The following is a 25,582-nucleotide window of genomic DNA, read 5'->3' on the forward strand; positions in this document are numbered from 1 at the left end:
CATATGACTGGTTATGACTATTTACTTGGTCTTAAAAGAAAACAGCAGGGACCTGAGTCTCCTCCCTGTCAATAACCCCCTGCTCAGCCAATCAGGGTTGAGACTGAGGGGCGGGAGGATGAGGGTTCTCACCAGAGAGCCCAAAGGATGGCCCAGGTCACCGCTGGGGATCACTGTCTGAGCACTATTTCAGCCCCACATTTTTCGGTGGACCTCCCACAATGGGAGTTGTAGAGCACCCCCCACGACACACACCCCCCCCTCCTGGTGGTGGGAGGGGAACAGAGGAAAGGACAAAAGAAGTAAGAGATGAAGAGAAAGGAGGGAGGGATGGAGGAAAAGGTAAAAGAAAAAGGACAAACCTTAATGTCCCCAGAGATTCTAAGGGACAAAATCCCAGGTGGGGAATAAAATTTGGCCACGTTAAGCTAGTGTTTTCCATGCCTAAAATTCAGCTGGCGCCAGATGCATCAGACTGAACAGGTTCCAAACCTCTCGGAGGCTCTTACCTTCTAAACAAGAACGTCAGTTTTCTAGTGAAATTAGGAAAAAGAAAGGAGAAAACTCAAAAGAGGTTCCTCCTGGTGGTCACATACATGAACTCAAATACTCTCTCAGACCTCAAAGAGAGATCTCGAGAAGGAGACTTGCTGAAGCAAAGCCACAGGGGTTTCTGAGGTTTCCCTGGCCCTGCGCCCCTGTCCTGCCTGGCTGATGTCAGCATCTCTCTGTGAGGTCACCACCTCCCCTGCACCTTTGGCCAATAGTCTGAGGTCCTGAAAAAGGCCTTTGTGATATCACTGCCACACCCACCCCTCCCCTGCAGTGCTAATGTCCTACCACAGGGCAGACCCTTTGGAGGTTTGAGCAACTCCCTGTGGATCACCCCGCTCAATGAGTGTTCATTCTAGGAAGCAAGCCGGCTAGACAGTAAAACAGCAGAGGCTGCTCCCAATGCTACACTCGGTTTCTCAGAAATGAGTAGACTTTATGGCTAGAAGAGACAGTTAGAGCATCTAATCTGACCCCCTGCATATCACAGGCCTCCTGTCTACCACAATAGCTACTTTTGGGGCAAACACATTCCGGAAAGGCATCTAGTCTTTATTAATGACATCAAGAGATGGAGAATCCACCACTTTCCTTGGTAGCTTCTTCCTGGGTTCAATCATCCTCGCTGTTGAATATTTGTGCCTTATTTGTCATAGGAATTTGTCTTTTTTCACCTTCCAGCCATTGGGTCTTGTTCTGCCTTTCTCTGCTCAATTAAAGAGCCCTTTAATACCCAGTATTTTCTCTCCATTAAGGCACTTCAACACTTCAGTGAAGTCCCCTTCAATCTTCTTTTGATAAGCTAAACAGGTTGAGCTCTTTCAATAGCTCACTAGAAGGCATTTTTCTCCAGCCCTCAGAACATTTGGTGGCTCTTTGCTGCCCAGCTCCAATTTCTAGGACCATCTTTTTCAAAGGAGGACACCAACACTGGAGGCAGTATTCCAATAGCAGTCTCACTGCTGCTGTGTCACCTCCCTATCCTACTCACGGCTCTGCTCCTTCGTCTAATGATGGCTTTAGCCCTGTTCACCACAGCATCGCACTGGGAGCTCATGTTGAGTGGCTTCTCCACTCTGGCCCTTAAATCCTTCTCAGAGTCACTGCTTTTCTGGATACACGTCCCCATTCTGGAGGTGTGGCCGGCGTGCTTTGTTGCCACGTATAGGACCTTGCATTGGGCTCTGCTCAAATTTGTTTTCTTTGAATGGGTCCAGCTGGCCGAATGAGCCAGATCGCTCTGTATCACTGCCCTCTCCCCATCAGGAATTACCACTCTGCCTGTATTTTGTCACCCCCCAATCTTATCCGCAGTGATTGTATGTTTTCTCTCAATTCATTGATAACAATTATTTTTAAAATTAGTCCTTGAGAGCTTCTTCAGACCCTTAGTACCCAGGACCTGCTCCCCACATCACAGTGAGAAATGCTGTCCAGCCCTGCTGGTACATAGGGGATAAGCACAGAACAAACATACCTTTAGGAGTTGTGTTGTCCATAGGCTCTGTGGGGGTCAGCAGATTACAAACGCACGACAGACCTGTAGTGTAGACAGGTCCCAAGTGTGTCTCGGTTTCCCACCCTGTAAAATGGGGAGAACAAACAAAACCTTGATTAGCTCCATTTGATAGCTGGGGAAACCGAGGCACCCAGCGGTGCAGAGACTCGCTCATGGTCCAAAGCCAGGAATAGAAAACAGCAGATCTGATAGCCAGGCCTGGGACCTAACCCTGGTTTTCCTGGCCTTGCTGCTCTAAGTTTAGTCACAGCCTCCATGTCTTTTCCCCTGTGTCCCTTAAGCCCACGTCACTGCAGAAGAGAGATTTTCTGGTAGCCAGCTGGCTCTCCTGCATGTGGATGTCGTTCCAAAAGACGTGCTCTGGCTCAGTCCCATGCTATGGTTGGCTGAAGGAACCACTTGGTGACATTCTAGGCCCTGAGTTATACAGGAGGGGCAATTAGATGCACATAATGGTCCTTTCTGACCTGAACCTCTATCAATCGCTACATTTTCTGCTGCTAGGAAGAGAACTCTGGACCTATTTTCTCTCATTCGCTTTCAGTCGGAATAATTTCAATCCAGGCCAAAGGATTTCCTCTTCCATTGTGTCTTCAGCACCTTTGCGAGCAACCAGTTACTGTTACCACAGGTTACCAGTTTCAACCTGTCCCAGGGTGAGATGGCCAGGAAAGATGTTGGAGCTCAACTGCACCTGGTCCAGGTGATGCAGCTCCCTAGGGTGAAGGGAATAAGTGTGTGGGTCACGTGACAAGACGCAGCCTGTGACTAGGAGCCAGGCCTGCTGAGAGATAGAAGGGCAGCCTGTGCTCAGCCAGGAGAGAGACCCCAAGGGAAGCAGGCATGGGAGGGGCTTGGAGAGTCCTTCAAAGGTCAGGGACAAGCTGGGAAGGGGCCAGGCTGAGCACTAAGGACAAGGCCCTAGGAGGGAAAGACAGGGCAGTTTAGGAGATGGGGCAGATAGTCCAGTTGGTTTCGGCTCCCAGGACCAGACACCCAGAGGTGAAGGTGATTGTCGGGGCTTCTGTCCTTCTTCCCCAGTGTAGATTTGATAGTGGAGAAGACTGATGCCGTAAGGGGGAAGTGAGTTACCCCAAGGTCACCCAGTGAGTTTATATCACGAATGCATACTCGGAAGGATCGAATAGAAACATAGATTTTCCAGTCTCTTCTTTCTAGGAGTCCCCAGGGCTAAGGTAAAACCCCTGCTGCCCCTCCCCATTCTGCTCACCTCCAAGATGTGCTGGAGTTTGTCTGTGCTGGGGGGTGCTGTCAGCAGGATCGAGAGCTCGTCATCCATGTTCTCTGGGCAGGCCTTGCTCAGAGCCTGCCAGCGGAGGGAGACCAGGGGTCAGGAGCCTGCATTAGCACCGGTGTGCCATTGACCAGGAGCTGGCTTAGGTAAGCGCCGCCTGGCCGGAGCTCGCACCCAGAAACCCTGCCCCAGGTCGGAACCCCCTCCCACACCCAAATTCCCTCCCAGACCTCACACCCGGCACCCCAACCCCCTGCCCCAGGTCGGAACCCCCTCCTGTACCCTAATCCCTCCCAGACCCCACACCCCCACCTGCACCCCAATCCCCTACCCCAACCCTGAGCCCCCTCCCGCACCCAAACTCCCTCCCAGAGTCCGCACCCCAACCCTCTGCCCCAGCCCGGATCCCCCTCTGCCACCCCAAACCCCTAATCTCCAGCCCAATCACAGAGCCCGCATCCCCACCGGAGCCCTCACCCCTCCCTGCACTCCAACCCCCAGCCCCAGCCCAGTGAAAGTGAGTGAGGGTGTGAGAGCGAGCGACTGAGGGAGGTGGGCTGGGCTGGAGTGAGTGGGGGTGGGGCCTTGAGGAAGGGCATGAAAGGGGTTGGGTCAAGGGCATTTGGTTTTGTGCAAGTAGAAAGTTGACAACCCTACTTAAGGACCTTTGAAAAGCAGCCTCCTTTGCACCGCTCCTGATACCAGGGGCCAAGGCGCCCCCGGACATGAGAACCACAATAGGCCAGAGCAAAACGCTGTGTTAGAAATCGGAGCTCAGGCTGCCTAGCGAACGATAGCTGACAGACAGGAGACGTGGGAATTCAGGTTGTGCCTTCAGCCAGCAACTGGTGTTCATCCGTTTGCACCACACACACACCTGTAGGCAGGGCCACTAGTTCCTTGTCTGTCTGCCTGTTTAGCGTCTCTCAGTCCTTACTGTGCCCATCACCGTGGTGTCTGAGTGGCAAACCAAGTGTTTGACGTGTGCATATGAAACTGCCTGACTGGAAGGACGTGGTTTGGTGTGGATCAGTGACTGCTGGGGCGATTGGTGGCAGAAGGCTCTGAGGGCCTGGCTCATTCCGACCTGGCTCATTCCAATGGCTTCTACAGCTGACAGCAGCCCAGTCTCCTGCCTGGGTCCGACGCAAACCAGGAAGTACAGGACCACTTTTAATAAGAGCAGCTCAAAAGATCTGAGCCCAGCCCTGCACAGATTTCCAGCTTAGGTTTGCATTTTCAGCAAAAGTTCTTCTTGATTATTTTCTCCCAACCCCCTTCTGCCTCCATAATAGCCAGCCACCCCGTCAGTCGCATCCTGGGGCGCTCCAGGGACAGCGTATGTGCGTGTATGTGTACGTCTGTATATATATGTATGTGTACATGTGCGTATGTGTGTACGTGTATGTGCACATGAGTGTGTGCACATGTGAGTGTGCGTGTGTATGTGTGTACATGTACCCCAGTCAGATGTATACATCTGGATTTCCTTTGAAAGAATTTTCAAATTGAGCTGATCAAGTGCAATGGCAAAGCACCCAATTCCGCTGCCCCCCAACTGCCTTCGCTGCTTTAATGTACAACCTGCTCCGGTGACATCTCTGACTCCTGAAAGCCCTAACGCTCCCGGGGAGCAGGCCGTGCCCTGCCCTACCCTGGCTGCCCCGGGTGTTACCTCGGAGGGAATCGTTCCAGATTCCAATGGGTGGCAGGTCCAGGGAAGAGCCTTATCTGGGGGAGGCTGTACCAGACCCGCCCGACCCAGGCAGGCTCCCAGGTACTCTCTGCTCGGGGCTGATAAGGCTCCTTAGCAGTTTCTCTCCAAACAAATTCCAGTTCAAGACACCTGAAAGCTCCACAGCAGGGCAGCATCCCCAGAGCGCAGCAGGGCGGGGTTAGGGGGAGCAGTCGTAGCAGCACCTGCCCCTTGTACGCAGGAGTGAGAAGTGACAGCCTCTCTGCACAGAGCAGCAGCGTTCAGCCTGGGCCAGACGTGCTGCGGTGATGGGTAAGAGTGGGCTTGGAGAGCCAGAGGGTCTGTGGGGCAGCGCTGGGCCATTCTGCTCCGCACTAGGGCCGGGTGGGCGTGTTCAGCTGGGATTGGAACCCACCAGCACTTGTGGGTGTGAATGTGGGGCTGGAACGCAATGTGGGGCGCTCCCACCTTGCCCGGGGGCAACTGGGGGGAAGGGCAGAGAGACACCTGGGCTGAGACCCCAGCTCCAGGGAGACAGTCACCCCAGCCCAGCTGGGTCAAATTGCCCAGCTGTGTGACAGCCCCCCCATCCCTGAGGGGTTCCCCCCCCCGGTATGTCACAGCAGGGTAATGTGCGTACTGAACGGCAGGGGTTGCCAGAGACTGGCTGGGAGAGGCCTTTGGGGATGGAGTAAGCAGCACTAAGGTACATGCCAACCTCCCTACAGAGGAGGGGCCGTGCCCCGCAGGTCGGGGGCAGGGAACTGGGACACTGCGCGGTGGGTCATTGTCTGGCCCAGGCCCTTCCTAGCTGGAGGCCGAGGCATTGCCTTCAGGTCACCTTCCGCTGCAGCTGGGCCACGGGCCCCCATAGCCACTAGCCCAGCCAGGGATCCCAAGTGAGGATTGTCACGGCTGGCTCCTCCCTGCCGCCAGCAGCTCTTCACTGCCAGGGAATTCCTGAAATCCTGTGTGCCCCTCCCCCACCCACCTCCTGGGGCTGTGAGTGCCCCCCCCGGACAGCCCCTCCCCCGAGCTCTGAGTGCCCCTGGCCAGTCCCTCCCCTCAGCCCCCCCCCCCACTTCCTGGGGCTCTGAGTGTCCTCAGCCTGTCCCCCTCCCACACCCCGGGGCTGAGTGACCTTGGCCAACCCCCGTCCCTTCAGGAGGAACTCCCAGTACCCACCCAGCCCCCACACCTCAGGGTTCCCCTCCCTGCGGCTCTGTGGCCATACCCCCCACCCCCCTGTCCGTGGGGCTCTCATTACCCACCCTTCAGGCCTTCCCAGGGCTCTCAGTGCCCCCCCAGCCCCAATCTCCATTTTCCCTTTCTCTCACCCACTCTCCCGCCCTTCCCTGCCCGGTTATTTCCATGGCACAGGAGTGTCTCTGTGGGGCGGGAACATTTCTCCAGGGCGAGTCCCAAACTCCTCAGCACCCGCCCCCCTCCTGGGAGTCTCTGTCCCAACGGGGCCGGTTCCTAGCGTCTCCTCTCTGACCCGTGCATGCCTGGCCGGTGGCCGGCTGCCCAGCCAGACTGATGGGCGAGGGCGGCAGTGCCAGGCTGTGCTGGGCGAGGCGGGAGGGTCCAGCAGTCCCAGCTCTCGGTTGTGCTGTTCCCGGGCAGAGGGAACTGGGAGTCGCGGCTCCTGAAGGGCGGGTTTGTGTTCCCAGCTTCTCACCGGCTCTTCCCTTTTGCAGCTGCCCGGTGCCCTCGTCTCCTGCTCCTCGCCGGCCTGCTGGCCCTGTCAGCCCCAGTTCTCACCCTGGAAATACACAACCTGAACATCTTAAAGGGACCCACCCATGCAATCCGGAACATCCACCCAAAGCACCTGAAGGCAGGTGTGTCATGTGTCTGCTTCTATAGCCCTCCCCTCTGGCCCTAGGGATCCCTGCCAGCCCTGGGGCCCCAGGACGTCACTCACTGGCTGCCTGGGGATTATGGAGGCCTGAAGCCACTGGGAGAAATTACAATCCAACCGTAGCTCTCTATTCAAACCACGCTGAGCTCTTTGGTGGTTTGAGGGAGGGGAGGGAGGGAGGGAGGTTCGGAGGGGCACAGGGGCTGGCCCATTGCAGTGCAGGGAGCAGCATGGGACAAAGCCAGGAGGTGCTGGTTGCCTTGGGCAGCAGAGGGGGCGCGGAGGAGTGAACTGGTGCAGCGTGGGCCCGAGCCAGGCAGGGGCAGACGGGATGAGATGGGGGTGCTCGGGCAGCAGGGCGACTGGTGCAGAATTAACACAGAGCTCGAGCTAGGCAGGGCAGGGCTGTGCAGAGCTGGAGGGGAGGCACGGGGGCTGGAAGCTGCTGCAGGAGGAGCTGCAGAGCCAGGGAAGGGACTGGAAGGCACAAGTTGGTGTGGGCAGAGCCACGGGAGCGGGCGGTGAGTTTGGTGGCTGCATTTGGGCCAGACTGGAGAGGAGCAGACGGAAGCCAGGTAGAGCGGTGAGGGGGGTTTACAGAAGTGTGGGCAGAAGAACGGTTTGTCCTGGATGAGGGTTTCAGGGACACGGAGAAGGGGAGGCGAATGCACTGCTAACACTCTCTGGTGCTTGGGAGACAGTCTCTGAAAACCCCTCATGTCACGCGGATCTCCCAATTCCTGTCCCTACAGATCAGGGGAAAGGGAACCTGCGGCACAGCCGAGCCAGTGACCCGCAGTTACCAGAGGCCCACGGTAAGAGTATCCCACGCTTCACCTATCCACGCCTTGCAGAAATGAGATGCAAGAACAACAAGAAGCAACAGAGAGTCCTGTGGCACCTTTAAGACTAACAGAAGTATTGGAGCATGAGCTTTGGTGGGTGAATGCCCACTTCATCAGACGCAAGATTCACCCACGAAAGTTTATGCTCCAATACTTCTGTTAGTCTTAAAAGTGCCACAGGACCCTCTGTTGCTTTTTACAGATTGAGACTAACACGGCTACCCCTCTGATATGAAGAACAACAAGAGTTATTCACACAGCTTCTCCCTGCAGGGCAGAACAAGGCATTGGGATGCATTGTCTGACCGGGCCATAGGGGAATCCCCAGGGATTATACAGGCCCCTGGGAGCAGGAACTCTGGTGACAGAGGGTGGGAGGGTGTGGGGGAAAGGGCTTGATACACACAGGCTGTAACGTGTCCTGCAGAGGAGAAGCTTTGGGTCATGATCTTTCTGCAGGAAAAGTGGCACCACTGATAGACTGTGTGGGATCCAGGACCCAGGGCTGTGACCCACTGGGCCGTGTCCCTCACTACTGCAGGTGTGGGGAGTTTGCAGCCAAAATTTGGGATGAGTGGCAAGATCCTTTGACTCCACAGACTCCTCCTTTCCCTGGCAGCTGGTGTCGGTGGCCTCAGCACACACGCCCTGTTGGAGAGCCCTTGGCACAGGAGTTTGCTGAGAGCTGAGGGGGTGCAGAACCCGCTGCTGTAAGATACAGTCACCCCACAGGACACACGGTGCTGTTAGCTCGCAGTGTCCCACGCATCATGTCTGCCGTGTTAAACACCTCCCCGAAAACCCCTGCAGAGTATGAACAGGGGCCTGTTTGTCTTCTGGGAAACCTACGTGTGCACGTGCAAAGTAGCTAGTTAGAGAATAAACTGCCCAGGAGTGGGTGACAGGACTGTGCCAGCAGATTCGGGCTCAGTGTCTGCATCCCTTGTTGAAGCCTCTTTGACAATGGGCTGGCAAAGCATGCGGGGTGTCAGTGCAGACACTGCTGTCTGTGGCACACCGGAGGGGCCCTTTCTCACTGACCCAGGGTGGGAAGAGCTGAGCAGGGTTCTGTTCCACGGGGTTTAGTGAAAGCGATCTCTCTCTTGTGCACAGTCTGGCCCAAGGACTGCAGCGAGATAACCTGGAACAGGGTCAGTGGCGTCTTCGTCATCCAGCCCACAGGATTCCACCAGATTGTCGTTTACTGTGACTTGAACAGCACCAGCGAGGGCTGGACGGTCCTCCAGCGGAACCGGCACGACACACAGATCACCTGGGCTGAGTCCTGGAGCACCTACAAGTACGGCTTTGGCAACGTGCAGGATGACTACTGGCTGGGGACGGAGTACATCTATCGGATCGCCAAGCAGAAGGTCTACCAGGTCAGGTTTGTCATCCACGATTCATCCAGCACCATGAAATACGCAGATTACAACCTCTTTGGTCTGGAAGACGAGTCCAAAGGCTACAGGCTGAGGCTGGGCTCTTACACTGGGACTGCAGGGGACGCCATGGCTTCAAACAATCCTACCACCGTGCATGACAACATGAAGTTCTCCACTAAAGACCTGGATTAGGACACTTACGGTGGGAACTGTGCGTCTAGCTATGAGGGGGGCTGGTGGTACTCGGCTTGTCATTCTGTTCGACTGAACGTCAAAGGGAGCATCACTTGGGGTAGTTTCTGTAGTGGGAACTGCCAAGCCTCTGCCATCCTCATCAAACCAGCGTCCTACTGTTAGTCCCCCCTTCCCCACCCTCCTGTCTGCAGTGAGGCCAACCCCTGCTCCACGAAGGGAGGGAAAAGGGTCAGCGTGTGTCATGGCCAAACCTCACACCCAACTCGGAGGGGGAAGTATCATGTTTATCCAAAATGGGGCAACTTTCTCTTTTCTTTTCTTCCGTGCACTTTCCGAGCTAATCTCTGCTGGGCACTTGTGCTTTGCGTTGACTTGACATAGTGATTTTCGTAATCAGAAGAATCATTTGCAAAACTTGCAGTATGCAGATGTAGAAGCTCCGGGGAGAGTAAATGCCTCGGATCCGTAGTGACTTTTCAGTGTCTTTTGCTCTCAGACTCATGGGCAGTTCCAGAGGTCACAGGGGTGGGGAAATCCAGAAACACAGAAGGGTTTTTATAAACACCCGCTCTACTGCTCATTAGCAGGGATTAAAGCTTCACATTAAAAAGGCATTTTAAATGTGGTGGCCCCGGTTGGTAACTTTCTTTTGCGTGCCACTTACTCTCTGCTGTGCTCTCGTGGGCACCGTACTGCGTAGATCCATTCCCAGTATTCTCAGCCGTCCTGCCTTGGGGGAGTTGGGCTGGTAGACCTGGCTGGGTTCCTTGCCCCACAGTCTTAGGGGTCTGTGGTTGCTGTGAGGGAATTTTCGGCAATGGCCTAGCAGGATTTGAAAGCCAGGCCTGCACGTCTGATGATATCTGGGTAGCTGCAGCATTGGCCTGAGGGGCCCTTTAATCAGTACCTTGAATTACTGTCCACGTGTGCAAGTAGGTCCTAGTCCAAAGCCAGTTGATAACAGACAATCTTCCATTGACTTCAGTGGGCGTTGGATCAGGCCCTAGTGTAGGGTTGTTGGGATGGGCCCGTTGCTGCCAACTGCACCAAGAGTAACTCCTTGGGCCACCAGTCCTTTCTCACGTTTGGGGGAGGAGAGACTGGGATGCTGGGAGAGGAGATTATGGGCTACCTGCTGTCGATACAATACTCAGAGAGAGCCTGTGGGGCAGACACGGGGCGTATTCCACTCCCACAGCAGGTGGAGCCGCTCCTCAGCCTGAGAATCAGGGCTCTGCCCCCAGCTTTGCCTGGCCATGTGCTTCGGTGAAGAGGTCACAGACCCAGGGGCTGTCTCCTGTAAGGGCTGTTGCTTGCTGGCCGCAGTAGGACACTCACATAGCAACAAGCAAAAATGGGGGAAGGGATTTTCCAAAGGTCACGAGTTACTTAGGAGCACAGAGCCCATTGAAAGTCAATGAGCAGGGCTGGATTTGGGAGTGGGCAACTGCCCAGGGTGCAATGGTCCAGGAAGGCTCCGTGGTCAGGGGGCTGTCCATGCCCGTGGGACCCATGTGTGTGGGGAGGCCTGGGCAGTTGGAGAGCGGCGGCTGCTGGCCGGGCACCCAGCTCTGAAGGCAGTGCTGCCGTCAGCAGCAGCGCAGAAGGAAGGGTGGCATGGTAGGGTGTCTTGTCACCCTTCTGCAGGGAGTGGAGCTGGGGCGGCTGCGGCTGTGGCTGGGGCACGCAGCTCGAGCCTGTTCACCTCAGCCAATCTCCGGCCGAGCCGGGAGCCAGGCCCTCCCCATCCTCCTTGCCCGGCGCTCCAAAAGGCAGCGACCCCCGGCCACAGCGGGAGTCGACCTCACGGAGATCCTACCTGCTCCCTCAGGGCTGCTGCTGCTCTATAGGGAGCTCATCCCCCCCACACCCTGGGGCCTGTCTGCTAGGGTTACCATATTTCCACAATCAAAAAAGAGGACGGGGGGGAGCCCCGCTCTAGCCCTGCCCCCGCCCTGCCCCGCCCCCATCCACGCCCTCCCACTTCCCACCCCCTGACTGCCCCGCTCAGAACGCCCAACCCCCCCACTCCTTGTCCCCTGACTGTGCCATCCTGGGACCCCTGCCACTAACTGCCCCCTAGGATCCCACCGCCATCTAGCCTCCCTGCTTCTTGTCCCCCAACTGTCCCCTCCTGAGAACCCCCCACCCTAACTGCCCCCCTAGGACCGTACCTGTCCCCTGACTGCCCTGACCCTTATCCACACCCCCACCCCATATTCACACCCCTACCCCCAGATAGACCCCAGGGACTCCCATGCCCTATCCAACTGCTCCTTGCTCCCTGACAGTACCCCCAGAACTCCTGACCCATCCAACCCCCTCTGCTCCCTGCCTCCTTGACCCCTCTCCACCCCCCTGCCCCCCTGACAGCTCCCCCAGAACCCCCGACCCATCTAACCACCCTGCTCCCTCTCCCTGCCTGCCTCGACCCCTCTCCACACCCCTGCTTATACAGGGTAAACTCAGAAATTGTTTGCCCTCTATAACACTGATAGAGAGATATGCACAGCTGTTTGCCGCCCCCCCCCCAGGTATCAATACATACTCTGGGTTAATTAATAAGGAAAAAGTGATTTTATTAAATACAGAAAGTAGGATTGAAGTGGTTCCAAGTAGTAACAGACAGAACAGAGTGAATTACCAAGTAAAATAAAATAAAACACGCATGTCTGAGTCTAATACAGTAATACAACTGGGTACAGATAAAAACCTCACCAGTTCCAGAATGCTCCTTTTTACAGACTAGTCTCCTTCTAGTCTGGGTCCAGCAATCACTCACACTCCCTGTAGTTACTGTCCTTTGTTCCAGTCTCTTTCAGGTATTCTTGGGGGTGGAGAGGCTATCCCTTTAGCCAGCTGAAGACAAAATGGAGGGGTCTCCCAGGGGGTTAAATAGACTTTCTCTTGCGGGTGGAGACCCCCTCCTCTCTTCTATGCAAAGTCCAGCTCCAAGATGGAGTTCTGGAGTCACATGGGCAAGTCACATGTCCATGCATGAGTCAGTTTTTACCAGCCAAGCCACAATCCTGAGAAGGCTCTGATGTGGATTGGCATCTTCAAGTGCATTGTTGGCTGAAGTGGTTTTTGATTGGGCACCTAATTTGCACTTTTCTCAGGAAGCTGAAAATCAAGCAAGTATACAGCCAATATTCCTAACTTCAAGTACAAAAATGATACATTCACAACAAGAGGATTAATAGATTCAGTAGATCATAACCTTTACAGAGATATGTTACATGGCATATGTAGCATAAAACATATTCTAGTTATGTCATATATACATTCATAAGCACATTCCATAAAGCATTGGGGGGGGGGCACCATCACACAAGGAAATTGCTCCAGCTGGGCAAAACTTTTTCCATCAGAAATGTGGTTTCGGGGAAAGCAAAATTTTCTGTGGGAAAAAGTCAACTTTGTTGCAATGGCAAATACGGCAGGAGAGGGGGCAGCATGAGAGCTGAACAGGCCGTTTGCTCATGTACACACAGCACAAGAGAGAAACACAGGAGAATGGATCTGCTCTGCTCCGGGCTGGGAATTGCTTTGTTTGTTCTCTAGAGAAGGGAATGCAAACTGTTCAGCAATCCCTCCCCACAACCCGTAAGAAGAGTTAATGCTGAACGTGTGTCAGTGGGGCCATCTACCGTCCAAAGCAATACTACATTTTCTGGACAAAACAATGAGGCCTTTGGACACCGAACGTCAGGAAGTCTGGAGACGGACAATGAAAGGAACCCAGCACCGCCCCACTGGTCTAGGACCTTCCACTCCAGCAGTCTGACACCGGCCACTCAACTTTGTCCCCTGAAACTGACAACACGTCCAACTAGTTTCCTTGCCTCAACTCCCATTGCTCTGCAACCTGCACTGCAGAGCTTCCTAAAAACGTCCCTTGTCCAGCCGTGCATCCCACCCCGTTTCCAGGGCTGTTCACAGACCAAAGGGCAGCCTGGCCAGAGGGCAGAGCAGCCAGGCTAAGCCTGTGGAGTGACCCCGGTGATGTGACCGGGGGGAACTGGCTGAATCCCTGAATTGTCCGTTTCCAGACTTTGTGCAGTTTGGGGCTTGAGAAGCTGCAGTAGTTCTGTGCAGAAAGTGCATTTAGGGGCCGTTAACTAGACCGTTCTGCATTGATGCCCACACGACCCCTCCTTCCGTGCACTACCCTCCCCTCGTCCCTCCAGGCTCCCGCCCCGCTGTGCCTTTCTAAGGGGCTGAGGGGTTTAATCACAGAATTCTTGTTTTACTGCTTCAAAGGAACTAGTTTATTTGGCCATGTAGCAGATCGCTGACTCACTGGCGCGGCGCCTCCTGCTGGTCATCCAGGAATTAGTTCAATTCCAGCACTAGGAGCGCCTCCTGCTGGCCGGTGTCTCTCCTGCTTCAGGCCCCCATGTCCCTCACAGACCCCAGTGCCCCTTACCTTGGGGTGCTGTCCCAAAGCAGTGCCCCCACACTCTGGCTCTCCCTTCCCAGGGGAACCCTCTCCCCCATGCCCACCTTGCCTCAGTGGCTACTGCCAGTCGTCATCTAGCCCCCTTTCTCTGGGGCATACTGCATAGGGTTACCACATGTCCGGTTTTTCCCGGACATGTCTGGCTTTTCGGCAATCAAACCCCCGTCCGGGGGGAATTGCCAAAAAGCTGAACATGTCCAGGAAAAATACCGGCTGGGCACTTCCCCTCCCGCGGCTGCTTTGCTCCTCCCCGGACTCAGACTTCGGCTCTGTTTAAGAGCCAAGCTCCCCGAGCCAGCGCTACCGGCTTCGGGCAGCCCCCTTGCCTCCGGACCCCAGCTGTCGGAGCAGAGCAGCTGGAGCCGGGGAGGGGAAGTGCCCGGCCGGCGGCTGGGGTCCGGAGGCATGGGGCTGCCCGAAGCCGGTAGCGCTGGCTCGGGCAGCTTGGCTCTTAAACAGAGCCGAAGTCTGAGTCCAGGGAGGAGCAGAGCAGCTGGAGCCCAGGAGAGGAACTGCCCGGCCAGGGGCGCAGGGTCCGGAGGCATAGGGGCTGCCCAAAGCCCGAGCGCTACCGGCTTCATGGTTGGCCGGTCAGCCTCCAGACCCTGCGCCCCCAGCTGGGCGCTTCCCCTCCCGGGCTCCAGCTGCGCTGGGGAAGCGCCGGCCGGGGGTGCAGGGTCTGGAGGCTGCCCGGCAAACCGTAAAGCCGGTAGCACTCGGGCAGCCCTTTTCGCGTGGCTGGGAGGGAGGAGGGGGAGTTAGGGTGGGGACTTTGGGGAAGGGGCAGAGTTGCGGCGGGGCCGGGGGTGGGAAAGGGGTGGGGCTAGGGCCCGTGGAGTGTCCTCTTTTTTTATTTTTTAAATATGGTAACCCTAAGACTGCATCTGTCATGGCCACTCATTGCTGCCAAGGGGGTTGGATCAGCTGCTTCTGCCTATGCCCAGGTGGCACCTCTGCAGCCCCAGTACCACCCTGGGCCTTACCAAGCCTCAGCCTGGGGAATTGCCAAGCTGGAGCTCCCCAGCTCCTCTTGCCCATCCCCAGCCCTGCTCTGCTTCAGGTCCCCTGTGCTCTCCAGCAGCCAGGCCCTTCCCACTCCCAGCCCGGAACTGCGACCCCGGCTCCTGGCCCGGCCGCGCGCCCGGCTCCCGGCATGGCACCGCAACCCCGGCTCCCGGCACGGCACGCGACCCCCGCCCGGCACCGCGGGCCCGGCTCCCGGCCCAGCACCGCACCCCCGGCCCGGCTCCCGGCCCGACACCGCACCACCTGCCCCGCGACCCCGGCTCCCGGCCCGGTACTGCGACCCCGACTCCTGGCCTGGCCGCGCGCCCGGCTCCCGGCACGGCACCGCGACCCCCGCCCGGCACCGCAGGCCCGGCTCCCGGCCCGGCCCCGAGGGCCCGGCCCCCAGCCCGGTACTGCGACCCCGGCTCCTGGCCCGGCCGCGCGCCCGGCTCCCGGCATGGCACCGCGACCCCGGCTCCCGGCATGGCACCGCGAGCCCCGCCTGACACTGCGGGCCTGGCTCCCGGCCCGGCACCGCGCCCCCGACCCGGCTCCCGGCCCGGCACCGCGAGCCCCCGGCCCGGTACTGCGACCCCGGCTCCTGGCCCGGCCGCGCGCCCGGTTCCCGGCATGGCACCGCAACCCCGGCTCCCGGCACGGCACCGCGACCCCCGCCCGGCACCGCGGGTCCGGCTCCCGGCCTGGCCCCGCGCCCCCAGCCCGGCCCCCGGCCCGGCTCCTGGCCCGGCCCCGCGACCCCGGCTCCCGGCCCCACGGGCCTGGCCCCCGGCCCAGTACTGCGACCCCGGCTCCTGGCCCGGCCGCGCACCGGGCTCCCAGCATGGCACCACGACCCCGGCTCCCGGCACGGCACCGCACCCCCAGCCGCGGCTCCCGGCCCGGCCCCGCACCACCGACCCCAGCCCCAGAGGCCCCGGCCGAGCACTGCCGAGCCCTCCGTCCCTCCTGATTTTCCCGGACATGTCCGGCTTTTGGGGATTTCCCCCCGGACGGGGATTTGTCATGAAAATCCGGACGTATGGTAACCCTAAGGTAATGAGCCGATGGAGCTGTTTTGCCAAAGGGATCCGTTTTGGGTGCTGTTGGGCAGGGGCGGCTCTAGGCACCAGCAAAGCAAGCACGTGCTTGGGGCAGCCCATTTGCAGGGGCGGCAGGGATCCAGCCTGGGAGCTGAGAACCAACAGGGGGTCCTAGGAGCTGTAGTTCCTTGGTTAGCTCCCTTCCTATAGAGCCAGCCCTGGAGCAGGGAAAGAACTACATTTCCCAGCATTCCTTTGGCCACTACCAACAGGAAAGAGGGGGAGGGAGGGAGGTAGCTAAGACCTCATGCTGCAGCCTGCTATGAATGGAGAGCTGCACTCTGAAGGGTAGGGATACCATATTTTAACATTCAAAAAATAGGACAGTCCACAGGGAGGGTAGCCCCCCCCGCCACCATCCACCTCCTCCGACTGCCCCCCACAGAAACCCCAACCCATCCAACCCCCCCTGCACCCTGTTCCCTGATCACCCCCTCCCGGGACCCCTCTCCCTAACTGCCCCCCAGGACCCCACCCCCTATCTAAGCCTCCCTTCTCCTTGTCCCCAACTGCCCCCTCCTGAGACCGCCCCAACTTTCCCCCTAGGACCCCACCCCCTACCTGTCCCCTGACAAACTCCCGGGACTTCCATGCCTATCCAACCGCTGCCTGTCCCCTGACTGCCATCCCAACCCCTGACCCATCTAACCCCCCCTTCTCCCTGCCCCTGACTGCCCCCCCAAACCTCCGCCCCATCCAACCCCCCAGCCCCCTTATCATGCCACTCAGACCAGCCTGTCTGGCTCCGCGCAGTGCCAGACACACTGCTGCATACATGCTGCCGTGCTCCCCTGCAGAGCCACAGCTCCCCCCCGCACCTGCCTTCCAGATTTGAACACCTCAAAATTCAGGAGTGCTCAAGCTCAGTTTGGGTGGCTGTTACTTCATTTCTCCCAAATCAAATCTACTGATCCACTGTAACTTGCTGTAGAAAAAGTAGGATAAAACTGAGCAAGAAATGCTTCCCAGTGGTTATTAGGACTGGAATTGCTATTTTCAACAGCCATTGCCTTTTTGTTTGTTTGTTTGTTTGTTTGTTTGTTTGTTTAAAAGGAAGACAGTGATATTGCATTGGCAAATTCCCCATAGAAAGAAAGAGTGGAAGAAAAGAATAATAAAGGCACCTCAACTTTTCCTCATTTATGTATGTCAGTCTTATAATATGCATCCAGATATCCTCCAATCACACAAGCTGAAAATCGTTCCACTTTACTGCAGTTCTGTAACCATATGGGAACCAATCCTGTCTGTGTTCTGTGCACATGTAAAATTCATGCTGAATGACCTGCCGTGGGAGCGAGTTACCAGTGACCCAGGGCTGCAGCGGAAGGAGGTGCAGGTGGGGGAGGGGGGGAGAGAGCCCAGGGCTGGGGCGGCAGGAGGTGTGTGTGGGGGGCAATGAGGGAGCCCAGAGCTGGGGCGGCAGGGGGTGGGGAGAACCCAAAGCTGGGACAGCAGGGGGGTGCAGCGAGGAGCCCAGGGCTGGGACGGGGGGCAGCCAAAATTTTTTTTTCTTGGGGCGGCAAAAAACCTAGAGCCGGCCCTGCTGTTGGGTACAGTTCACGATAGTGTTGAGTGCAGGGGTGCTGAAGTGCTGTTATCCGTATGAGTAAAGGGTGGCAGAACCAATGGGAGATTAATGCACAGGCCCACAGGGCCCGTGCCTAGGGGCGCCAGCCAATTTGGGGGCCCCTGCAGGAGCGCCGGAACCTGTGCAGAAGTGAGGGTGCCACTGGCTCCAGAACTGTGGCCCCGCTTGTCCTCTTCCCCTGTGGCTCTGTCCCCTGCCAGGCTGGAAGCTGGAGCCTGGCTGTGGTAAGAGGCGCCCAGGGAGCCGGGGCCAGTTGTGGGGAGCCCTGGCCCCTCCACCTGCCCAGGGTGGGGGCCAGGGAGCCTGAGAGCAGCCCACAGTCTGTATCCCCAGGGTAGGTGGAGAGTCCGGGCCTCCCCACTGTGACTTGGGCTACCTGGGCAGCTCTTACCACAGGCCAGCTTCCGGCCAGGCCTGGGAGTGGAGCCTTGTGGGGGAAGAGGAGGACCAAGAGGCAGGACCCCATGGTGAGGGGAGCTGGGGAGACCAAATGTTCTTTGTACCCAGCTCCCCAATAAACCTTAATCGGCCTCTGGGTGGTGTGGGCAGAGCCACGGGAGCGGGCGGTGAGGTTGGTGGCTGCATTTGGGCCAGACTGGAGGGCAGCGGCCAGGAGCCAGGTAGAGCAGCTAAGGGGAGTCTGGGTTAGTCGAAGTCATGACACCCGCACTGGATGGATCAGGAGCAGTGCTTTGAGGACTGGCCCTGCCGCCATAGCCCTGATTGGCTGGGGATGGGCACACAGGAGAAGCTGGCCTCCCGCCCCGTCCCTCAGAGCCCTGGCTGGCTGGAGAGCTGGCAGGAAATCCTGCCTCTCCTGCCTGCTGCCAGCCCTTCTCCCACCCTTCGAGAAGGGGCTGTCGGAGAGACATGTGCTGTCCCTGCAGGGACACAGCAGGGCCCAGGGGAGCCTGAGCTCAGGGCTGGGAGCTGGGCCCAGGGAGCCGCCCTGCGCATGTGCGAACGGGCCCGGGCCCAGAGGGAAGGAGCCTGTTGGTGCCCGATGCAGGCAGAGCCTATCAGGCCTCTGGGATTGGTGCCCGGCCCCCTCCTGCTGATGGTTCTTGGCAGCGACGCGGGGCTGTGGCCAGGCTGAGGAGGGTACCAGGGTGGGTCTCTGCTCTGGAGGGATTCTGGGTGAATTCCTGCCTCCCCGCGGGTGTCAGAGTTTGGAGCAATCCAGCAGGGAGAGGCGCCCCAGTGCCCAGCGGATAACTGAGGCCTACAGCTGGGCCAGCGGAGGGACAGGGAGGCGAATGTGCTGAGAATACGCCCAGCTGTGGAGCTGGGAATATCCTCTGTAAAGCCCTCACGTCACTCGGCTCTCTCCTCCCCACACAGATCAGGGGAAAGGGAGCCTCCGGCGCAGCAGAGCCAGTGACATGCGGGTAGCCCAGGGTAAGTGGTAAGTGTGTCCCGCTTGCATTGTCCCCCCTCACAGGGGTGACACACACACACACACACACACTGCAGAGATCTGGGAGCAGAGTGCCAGTGGTGAGAATTCCCTCAGACACAGCTATGGGGACATAAGTCTGGCGCGAGGCTAGAGACCAGAGCTCACCTCCAGGACTCCTCAGCGCAGCCTGATCTGGCCAAGATGCAGCTGCTATTCCTCGGTGGAGGAGTTGGGAAGGAGGCCAAGGAAAGTTTTTATGGAAACTCCACTGTGATCATAACTCTTAGCGGGGTTTTGTTCCATGAGGTTTTGTTCTTGACAACTTGTTTCGTTTTGCCCACAGCCTGGCCCAAGGACTGCAGCGAGATAACCTGGAACAGGGTCAGTGGCGTCTTTGTCATCCAGCCCACAGGACTCCATCAATTCGAGGTCTACTGAGAGCTGAACAGCACCAGTGAGGGCTGGACGGTTCTCCAGCGGAACCGGCACAACACACAGATCACCTGGGCTGAGTCCTGGAGCACCTACAAGTACGGCTTTGGCAACGTGCAAGATGACTACTGGTTGGGGACGGAGTACATCTATCGGATCGCCAAGCAGAACGTCTACCAGGTCAGGTTTGTCATCCACGATTCATCCAGCACCATGAAATACGCAGACTACAACCTCTTCGGTCTGGAAGACGAGTCCAAAGGCTACAGGCTGAGGCTGGGCTCTTACACTGGGATTGCAGGGGACGCCATGGCTTCATACAATCCTAGCACCATGCATGACAACATGAAGTTCTCTGCTAAAGACCTGGATCAGGACACTTCCAGTGGGAACTGTGTGTCTAGCTCTGGTGGGGGCTGGTGGTACTCGGCTTGTCATTCTGTTCGACTGAACATCAAAGGGAGCATCACTTGGGGTAGTTTCTGTAGCGGGAACTGCCAAGCCTCCGTCATCAAACCAGCGTCCTACTGTTAGTCCCCCCTTCCCCACCCTCCTGTCTGCAGTGAGGCCAACCCCTGCTCCACGAAGGGAGGGAAAAGGGTCAGAGTGTATCATGGCCAAACCTCCCGCCCGCTTTCACAGGCCTTGCTGGGGGAAGTATCAGGGTTACCCAGGAAACGGGGACACTTTCCTTCTCCTCTCCCTCCCTGCAGACTTTCTGAGCTTTTTTCCACTGGGCCTTTCTCCGCTGGGCTGACTCCCATGCACCAGCGTTCGGCTGGAGTGACTCTTGCGCGTCATTTTAGCTCGGCGATGCGATGAGCAGGCCTAGAGGTCACTGGAAAGGTGAAATCCCAAGCATGGCGGGAGCTTCTCAAACACCCTCTGCACGGCCCTGCCTCGGGATCCAGGCTTTGAAATAAACACACACTTCTAAGCAGTGAGGTCTGCAGATGGTAATTCTGTGCCCTGCTGTCACTGTCTCTCCGGGTGCTCCCATGGGCACCACGCTGCTGGAGAACATGCCTGGCGTTACCAGGTTCACAGGCAGAGCATACGGGGCTGCTGGGATGGGTCTGCAAGAGTAAATCTCCAGGCCACCAGCCCTTCCATTTGGGGCGGGGAGGAGGAGAGACTGGGGCCAGAGGGATTTTCTGGGGGAGGAGAAAGAGGGGATGTGAGCGGGAGGAGAGACTTGGGCCCTTAGTGCTGGGAGAGAGGAGTCCTTGGGCCCCCTGCCCTCCGGACCACATCCAGAGAGCCTGTAGGGCGGAGGCAGCGTCCATCCCACTCCCACTGCAGGCGGAGCCGCTCCTCGCCTGAGACTGAAGGCTCTGCCCGCAGCTCTGCCTGGTCACGTGCAGACTCCTGGAGCAGGAGTGCGGTGCCTCATACCAGGGCATCCTGTGGCAGCCCCCATCTATGGGGTATCACGCTGGGCCTAAATGCTGCGGCCAGGTCCCTGGATTCTGCAGCACTTCATTTAAATTAAAGAATGGTGCCCAGGGGCTGGGGCCGAGGGCATCTTCGTGGGGTTGGACCCTGCTGGCTGGAGCCATGTGCCAGCAGGGACCGGGTGGGGAGGCCCCAGACCACTGGGCCGAATGCATCCCACTGCTTGTGTGGTAAAATGCAGCCTGTTTCCCCAGCTAGCACATGGTCCCATGGCAGCTTGCACACTAGTTAGCTAGGAGTCTGGCCGCACCCCTTGGCGGAGGACAATGCCCCTATGGCGGCCCGCAGGCCTGGTGCAAGGACTGGTCCCTTTCCCTAGTGCTGTCTGGGCCCAAGGTAGGAACCCTGCCCCACTCCTGCACAGACAGGGGGAGGGGAGGAAAGAGGCCCCTGGTGCTCCCATGCCACCTAGCACAGGGCCTGGCTCTTCATCTCTACATCCGTCCTGCCCCTGCAGTCAGCAGGGCCCAGTTTTCTGAAGGGATCAGTGCCCCCTCCCTCGGCATCACCGTGGAGCTGCTCCGTGTAACACCATCATTCAGCTTGTGCCGATCAATCCTTTCATAGGAAACATTTGAAAATGCTTTGAAATCTCCCGGCTCCCTCCCAATCCGGGGCTCCTGGCCGGCCCCTGCCTTTCGCCACGGGCAGGTTCTCACACTCCCCTCAGAGCACACGGGGGGATGGGGACCTGGGACGTTAGACAGTGGTCTGGCCAGCGAAATCCCTGTTCTTTGTTCCTGAGCCGCACCTGGCACTGATACCAGTCCCATTCCCAGGCCGTGAGCTCACACGCAAGCTGCCAACAGAAAAGGGGCATGTTCATCTTCCCTCTTCAGCAGCATTGGCTGATCCCACTGCGCCCTGCAGAGCCACAGTGAGCCAGGGATGCTGGCTGGGCAGCACGGGGTGTGGGCTGGGCCCTGGGAGACAGGCCATGGGCGGAGCAGGGGTGGGGGCAGGCAGGGCTAAGCAGGGCTCTGGAAATCTGTGGGGAGGATGTCTGTGTGTAGGGGGATGGACGGGGCAGCCTGACTGTGGGATTGGCCTGAGCTCGGAATCTGGGCTGGGCAACAGTGACTGTCTCCACAGTAAGGCAACTAGGGCTTCCCATAGGGCTGTGCCAGGGAACAGAGGCTGCAGCTTCAAGCAACCATGCAGGGGGCTCCCCAGAACCACAGGTTCCCCCACAACCCTGGTCCAGTCCTCCAGACACTCCTCCCCCAATGCTCTTCTCTCCCATAATTCCCCTTGTCCCGGTCACCACCTTGCCCCCACGTTCCCAATCGCCCCGCCTGGCTCCCCAGCTCCCCTCCGCTCTGGGCTGCTGTGAGCGCGGAGCGTGCTCTTAGCTGGCTGCTCCAGGGACACTGTCCTGGCAGAGGGAACTGGGAGTCGCGGCTCCTGAAGGACGGGTTTGTGTTCCCAGCTTCTCACCGGCTCTTCCCTTTAGCAGCTGCCCGGTGCCCTCGTCTCCTGCTCCTCACCGGCCTGCTGGCCCTGTCAGCCCCAGTTCTCACCCTGGAAATATACAACCTGAACGTCTTAACGGGACCCACCCATGCAATCAGGAACTTCCACCCAAAGCATCTGAAGGCAGGTGTGTTGTCTTGTTGTCACATTCCCAGCTTTGCCCAGCTGGCAGAGCGTTTGTGGCTCCCAAGCGCTGTCTCTGTGTCTCACCCGACATTCATCCAGCAGGGATGGGGAGGAGCTTGTGGCTGTGGTCACCGTGTGATTGTCCTCAGTGGCCCCTTGGCCTGTGGTTTGCGGTCCGGCCCTGCCAGCATCTCTTGAAAACTTACAGGAGCCAAACCCCCTCCAGGCCAACCATCTTTGTGGGTGTTTGTCCCCGGGGGGGTGGGAGGGAGGACAGGCCAGGATCGCTGGGCCATGAGGCTGGGGTCAAGTCAGAACATTGGTTATATGCCCAGTGCTCGGCCCTCGGCTGACAGTCAGATCCAGGGTGTGCCCAGAACAGGGCGGCCCGGGTGGGCTCCATGTGGCCAGGAGAACACACACGCATGTGTCCCTGGCACTGGTCACACGGACGCTGAGCTCCCCCAGGATAACAAACCTGCGGGATTCCAACCCCATTAGACACTGTGGGACACAAGCAAATCCACAGCATGGACCCACCCAAAGCCGGAGGACAGATAATGATAACACGACTCAGACAGTAATAACAGCAACCCGTGACATCTTCCTACTGCAGCGTTACCCAGAGGCCCCAGTTGTCACGGAGGATGGGGGAGCCAGGGCCCTGCACCCCCCACTTCCTGCAATTCACTGGGACTCTCAGCCAGCCAGTAAAACAGACGGTTTATTAGACGACAGGATCACAGTCCAAAACAGAGCTTGTAGGTACAGAGAACAGGACCCCTCAGTCAGGTCCAACTTGGGGGTAGGGGGCCCAGACCCCGGTGCTGGGCCTCCCTCCGTTTCCCCAGCCAGCTCCAAACTGAAACCCTCCAGCCTTTGTCTCTTTCCTGGGCCAGGAGGTCACCTGATCTCTTTGTTCTCCAACACCTTCAGTTGGCACCTTGCAGGGGAGGGGCCCAGGCCATCACTTGCCAGGAGACAGGGTGTCGGCCATTCTCTGTGGAGACCCCTGCACGGCCCTGCCCTCTCGGGCTCTGCAACAATCACACCATTATCCCATCACCTAGATACTTAAGAAATGCATAGGGGAAACTGAGGCACCCACATTATTCAGAGAAAGCATAAGACCATTCCCACTTCGTCACACCCAGTCTGGAGGCAGGGTGCCTAGGACTGGACACTGCACCCCCAGGGACAAGAGGACAGGCCCTGTGGCAAGGAACTCACGCTCTAGGGTCACAACACCCCACACCGGGCAGATGAAGCAGGTAAAAAGGGGGGGGTCGGGATGGGGTGCAGGAAAAGGTTAAGGGAGCTCATTTAGCGCAGGAGGCTGGAGGTTTAGCTCACTCACAAATCAGGGCCTTCGACACAGGGTTGGCAGGTGTCGGGTTTTCGACCAGAACGCCTGCTCGAAAAGGGACCCTGGCAGCTCTGGTCAGCACCGCCCACCGGGCCATTAAAAGTCTGGCCGGTTGGTGGCGCAGCGGGGCTAAGGCAGGCTCCCTTCCTGACCTGGCTCTGTGGGGTTCCCGGAAGTGGCCGGCACGTCCCTGCAGCCCCTAGGCGCAGGGGCGATCAGGAAGCTCCACGCGATGGCCTCATCCCGAGTGCCGGCTCTGCAGCTCCCATTGGCCGGGAACCATGGCCAATGGGAGCTGCAGGGCCTGTGGGCGCAGGCAGCACACAATGCTGCCTGGCCATGCCTCCTCCTAGGGGCTGCAGGGACGTGCTGGCCGCTTCTGGGAGCCCTGCGGAGCCAGGGCAGGCAGGGAGCCTGCATTAGCACCGGTGTGCCGTTGACCAGGAGCCGGCTGAGGTAAGCGCCGCCTGACCGGAGCTCGCACCGAGAAACCCTGCCCCAGGTCGGAACCCCCTCCCACACCCAAATTCCCTCCCAGATCTCACACCCGGCACCCCAACCCCCTGCCCCAGGTCGGAACCCCCTCCTGTACCCTAATCCCTCCCAGACCTCACACCCGGCACCCCAACCCCCTGCCCCAGGTCGGAACCCCCACCTGTACCCTAATCCCTCCCAGACCCCACACCCCCACTCGCACCCCAATCCCCTACCCCAGCCCTGAGCCCCCTCCCGCACCCAAACTCCCTCCCAGAGTCCGCACTCCAACCCTCTGCCCCAGCCCGGATCCCCCTCTGGCACCCCAAACCCCTAATCTCCAGCCCAATCCCAGAGCCCGCATCCCCACCGGAGCCCTCACCCCTCCCTGCACTCCAACCCCCAGCTCCAGCCCAGTGAAAGTGAGTGAGGGTGTGAGAGCAAGCGACTGAGGGAGGTGGGCTGGGCTGGAGTGAGTAGGGGTGGGGCCTTGGGGAAGGGCATGAAAGGGGTTGGGTCAAGGGCGTTTGATTTTGTGCAAGTAGAAAGTTGACAACCCTACTTAAGGACCTTTGAAAAGCAGCCTCCTTAGCACCGCTCCTGATACCAGGGGCCAAGGCGCCCCCGGACATGAGAACCACAATAGGCCAGAGCAAAACGCTGCGTTAGAAATCGGAGCTCAGGCTGCCAAGCGAACGATAGCTGACAGACAGGAGATGCGGGAATTAAGGTTGTGCCTTCAGCCAGCAACTGGTGTTCATCCGTTTGCACCACACACACACCTGTAGCCAGGGCCACTATTTCCTTGTCTGTCTGCCTGTTTAGCGTCTCTCGGTCCTTACTGTGCCCATCACCGTGGTGTCTGAGTGGCAAACCAAGGGTTTGACGTGTGCATATGAAACTGCCTGACTGGAAGGACGTGGTTTGGTGTGGATCAGTGACTGCTGGGGCGATTGGTGGCAGAAGGCTCTGAGGGCCTGGCTCATTCCGACTTGGCTCATTCCAATGGCTTCTACATCTGACAGCAGCCCAGTCTCCTGCCTGGGTCCGACGCAAACCAGGAAGTACAGGACCACGGTTAATAAGAACAGCTCAAAAGATCATTTTCGCTGAGCCCAGCCCTGCACAGATTTCCAGCTTAGGTTTGCATTTTCAGCAAAAGTTCTTGTTGATTATTTTCTCCCAACCCCTTTGTGCCTCCATAATAGCCAGCCACCCTGTCAGTCCCATCCTGGGGCGCTCCAGGGAGAGCGTGTGTGCATGTATGTGTACGTCTGTATATATGTGTATGTGTACATGTGGGTATGTATGTGTGTACGTGTATGTGCACATGAGTGTGTGCACATGTGAGTATGCGTGTGTATGTGTGTACATGTACCCCAGTC

General features: G+C 58.2%; 1 protein-coding gene across 1 annotated transcript; it reads left to right on the forward strand.

Annotated features, from left to right (window-relative positions):
• The first annotated feature begins 5,225 nt into the window (after positions 1–5,225).
• On the forward strand, positions 5,226–9,936 carry LOC128848348 (fibrinogen-like protein 1-like protein). Its single transcript, XM_054048328.1, has 4 exons — positions 5,226–5,334; positions 6,723–6,866; positions 7,639–7,701; positions 8,845–9,936. Exons 1-4 carry the CDS (start codon positions 5,331–5,333, stop codon positions 9,306–9,308), a joined length of 675 nt encoding a protein of 224 aa, XP_053904303.1. The 5' UTR covers positions 5,226–5,330; the 3' UTR covers positions 9,309–9,936.
• The last annotated feature ends 15,646 nt before the right edge of the window (positions 9,937–25,582 follow it).

The sequence above is a fragment of the Malaclemys terrapin genome, chromosome 13 (genome assembly GCF_027887155.1).
Source record: "Malaclemys terrapin pileata isolate rMalTer1 chromosome 13, rMalTer1.hap1, whole genome shotgun sequence".
NCBI lineage: Eukaryota > Metazoa > Chordata > Testudines > Emydidae > Malaclemys > Malaclemys terrapin.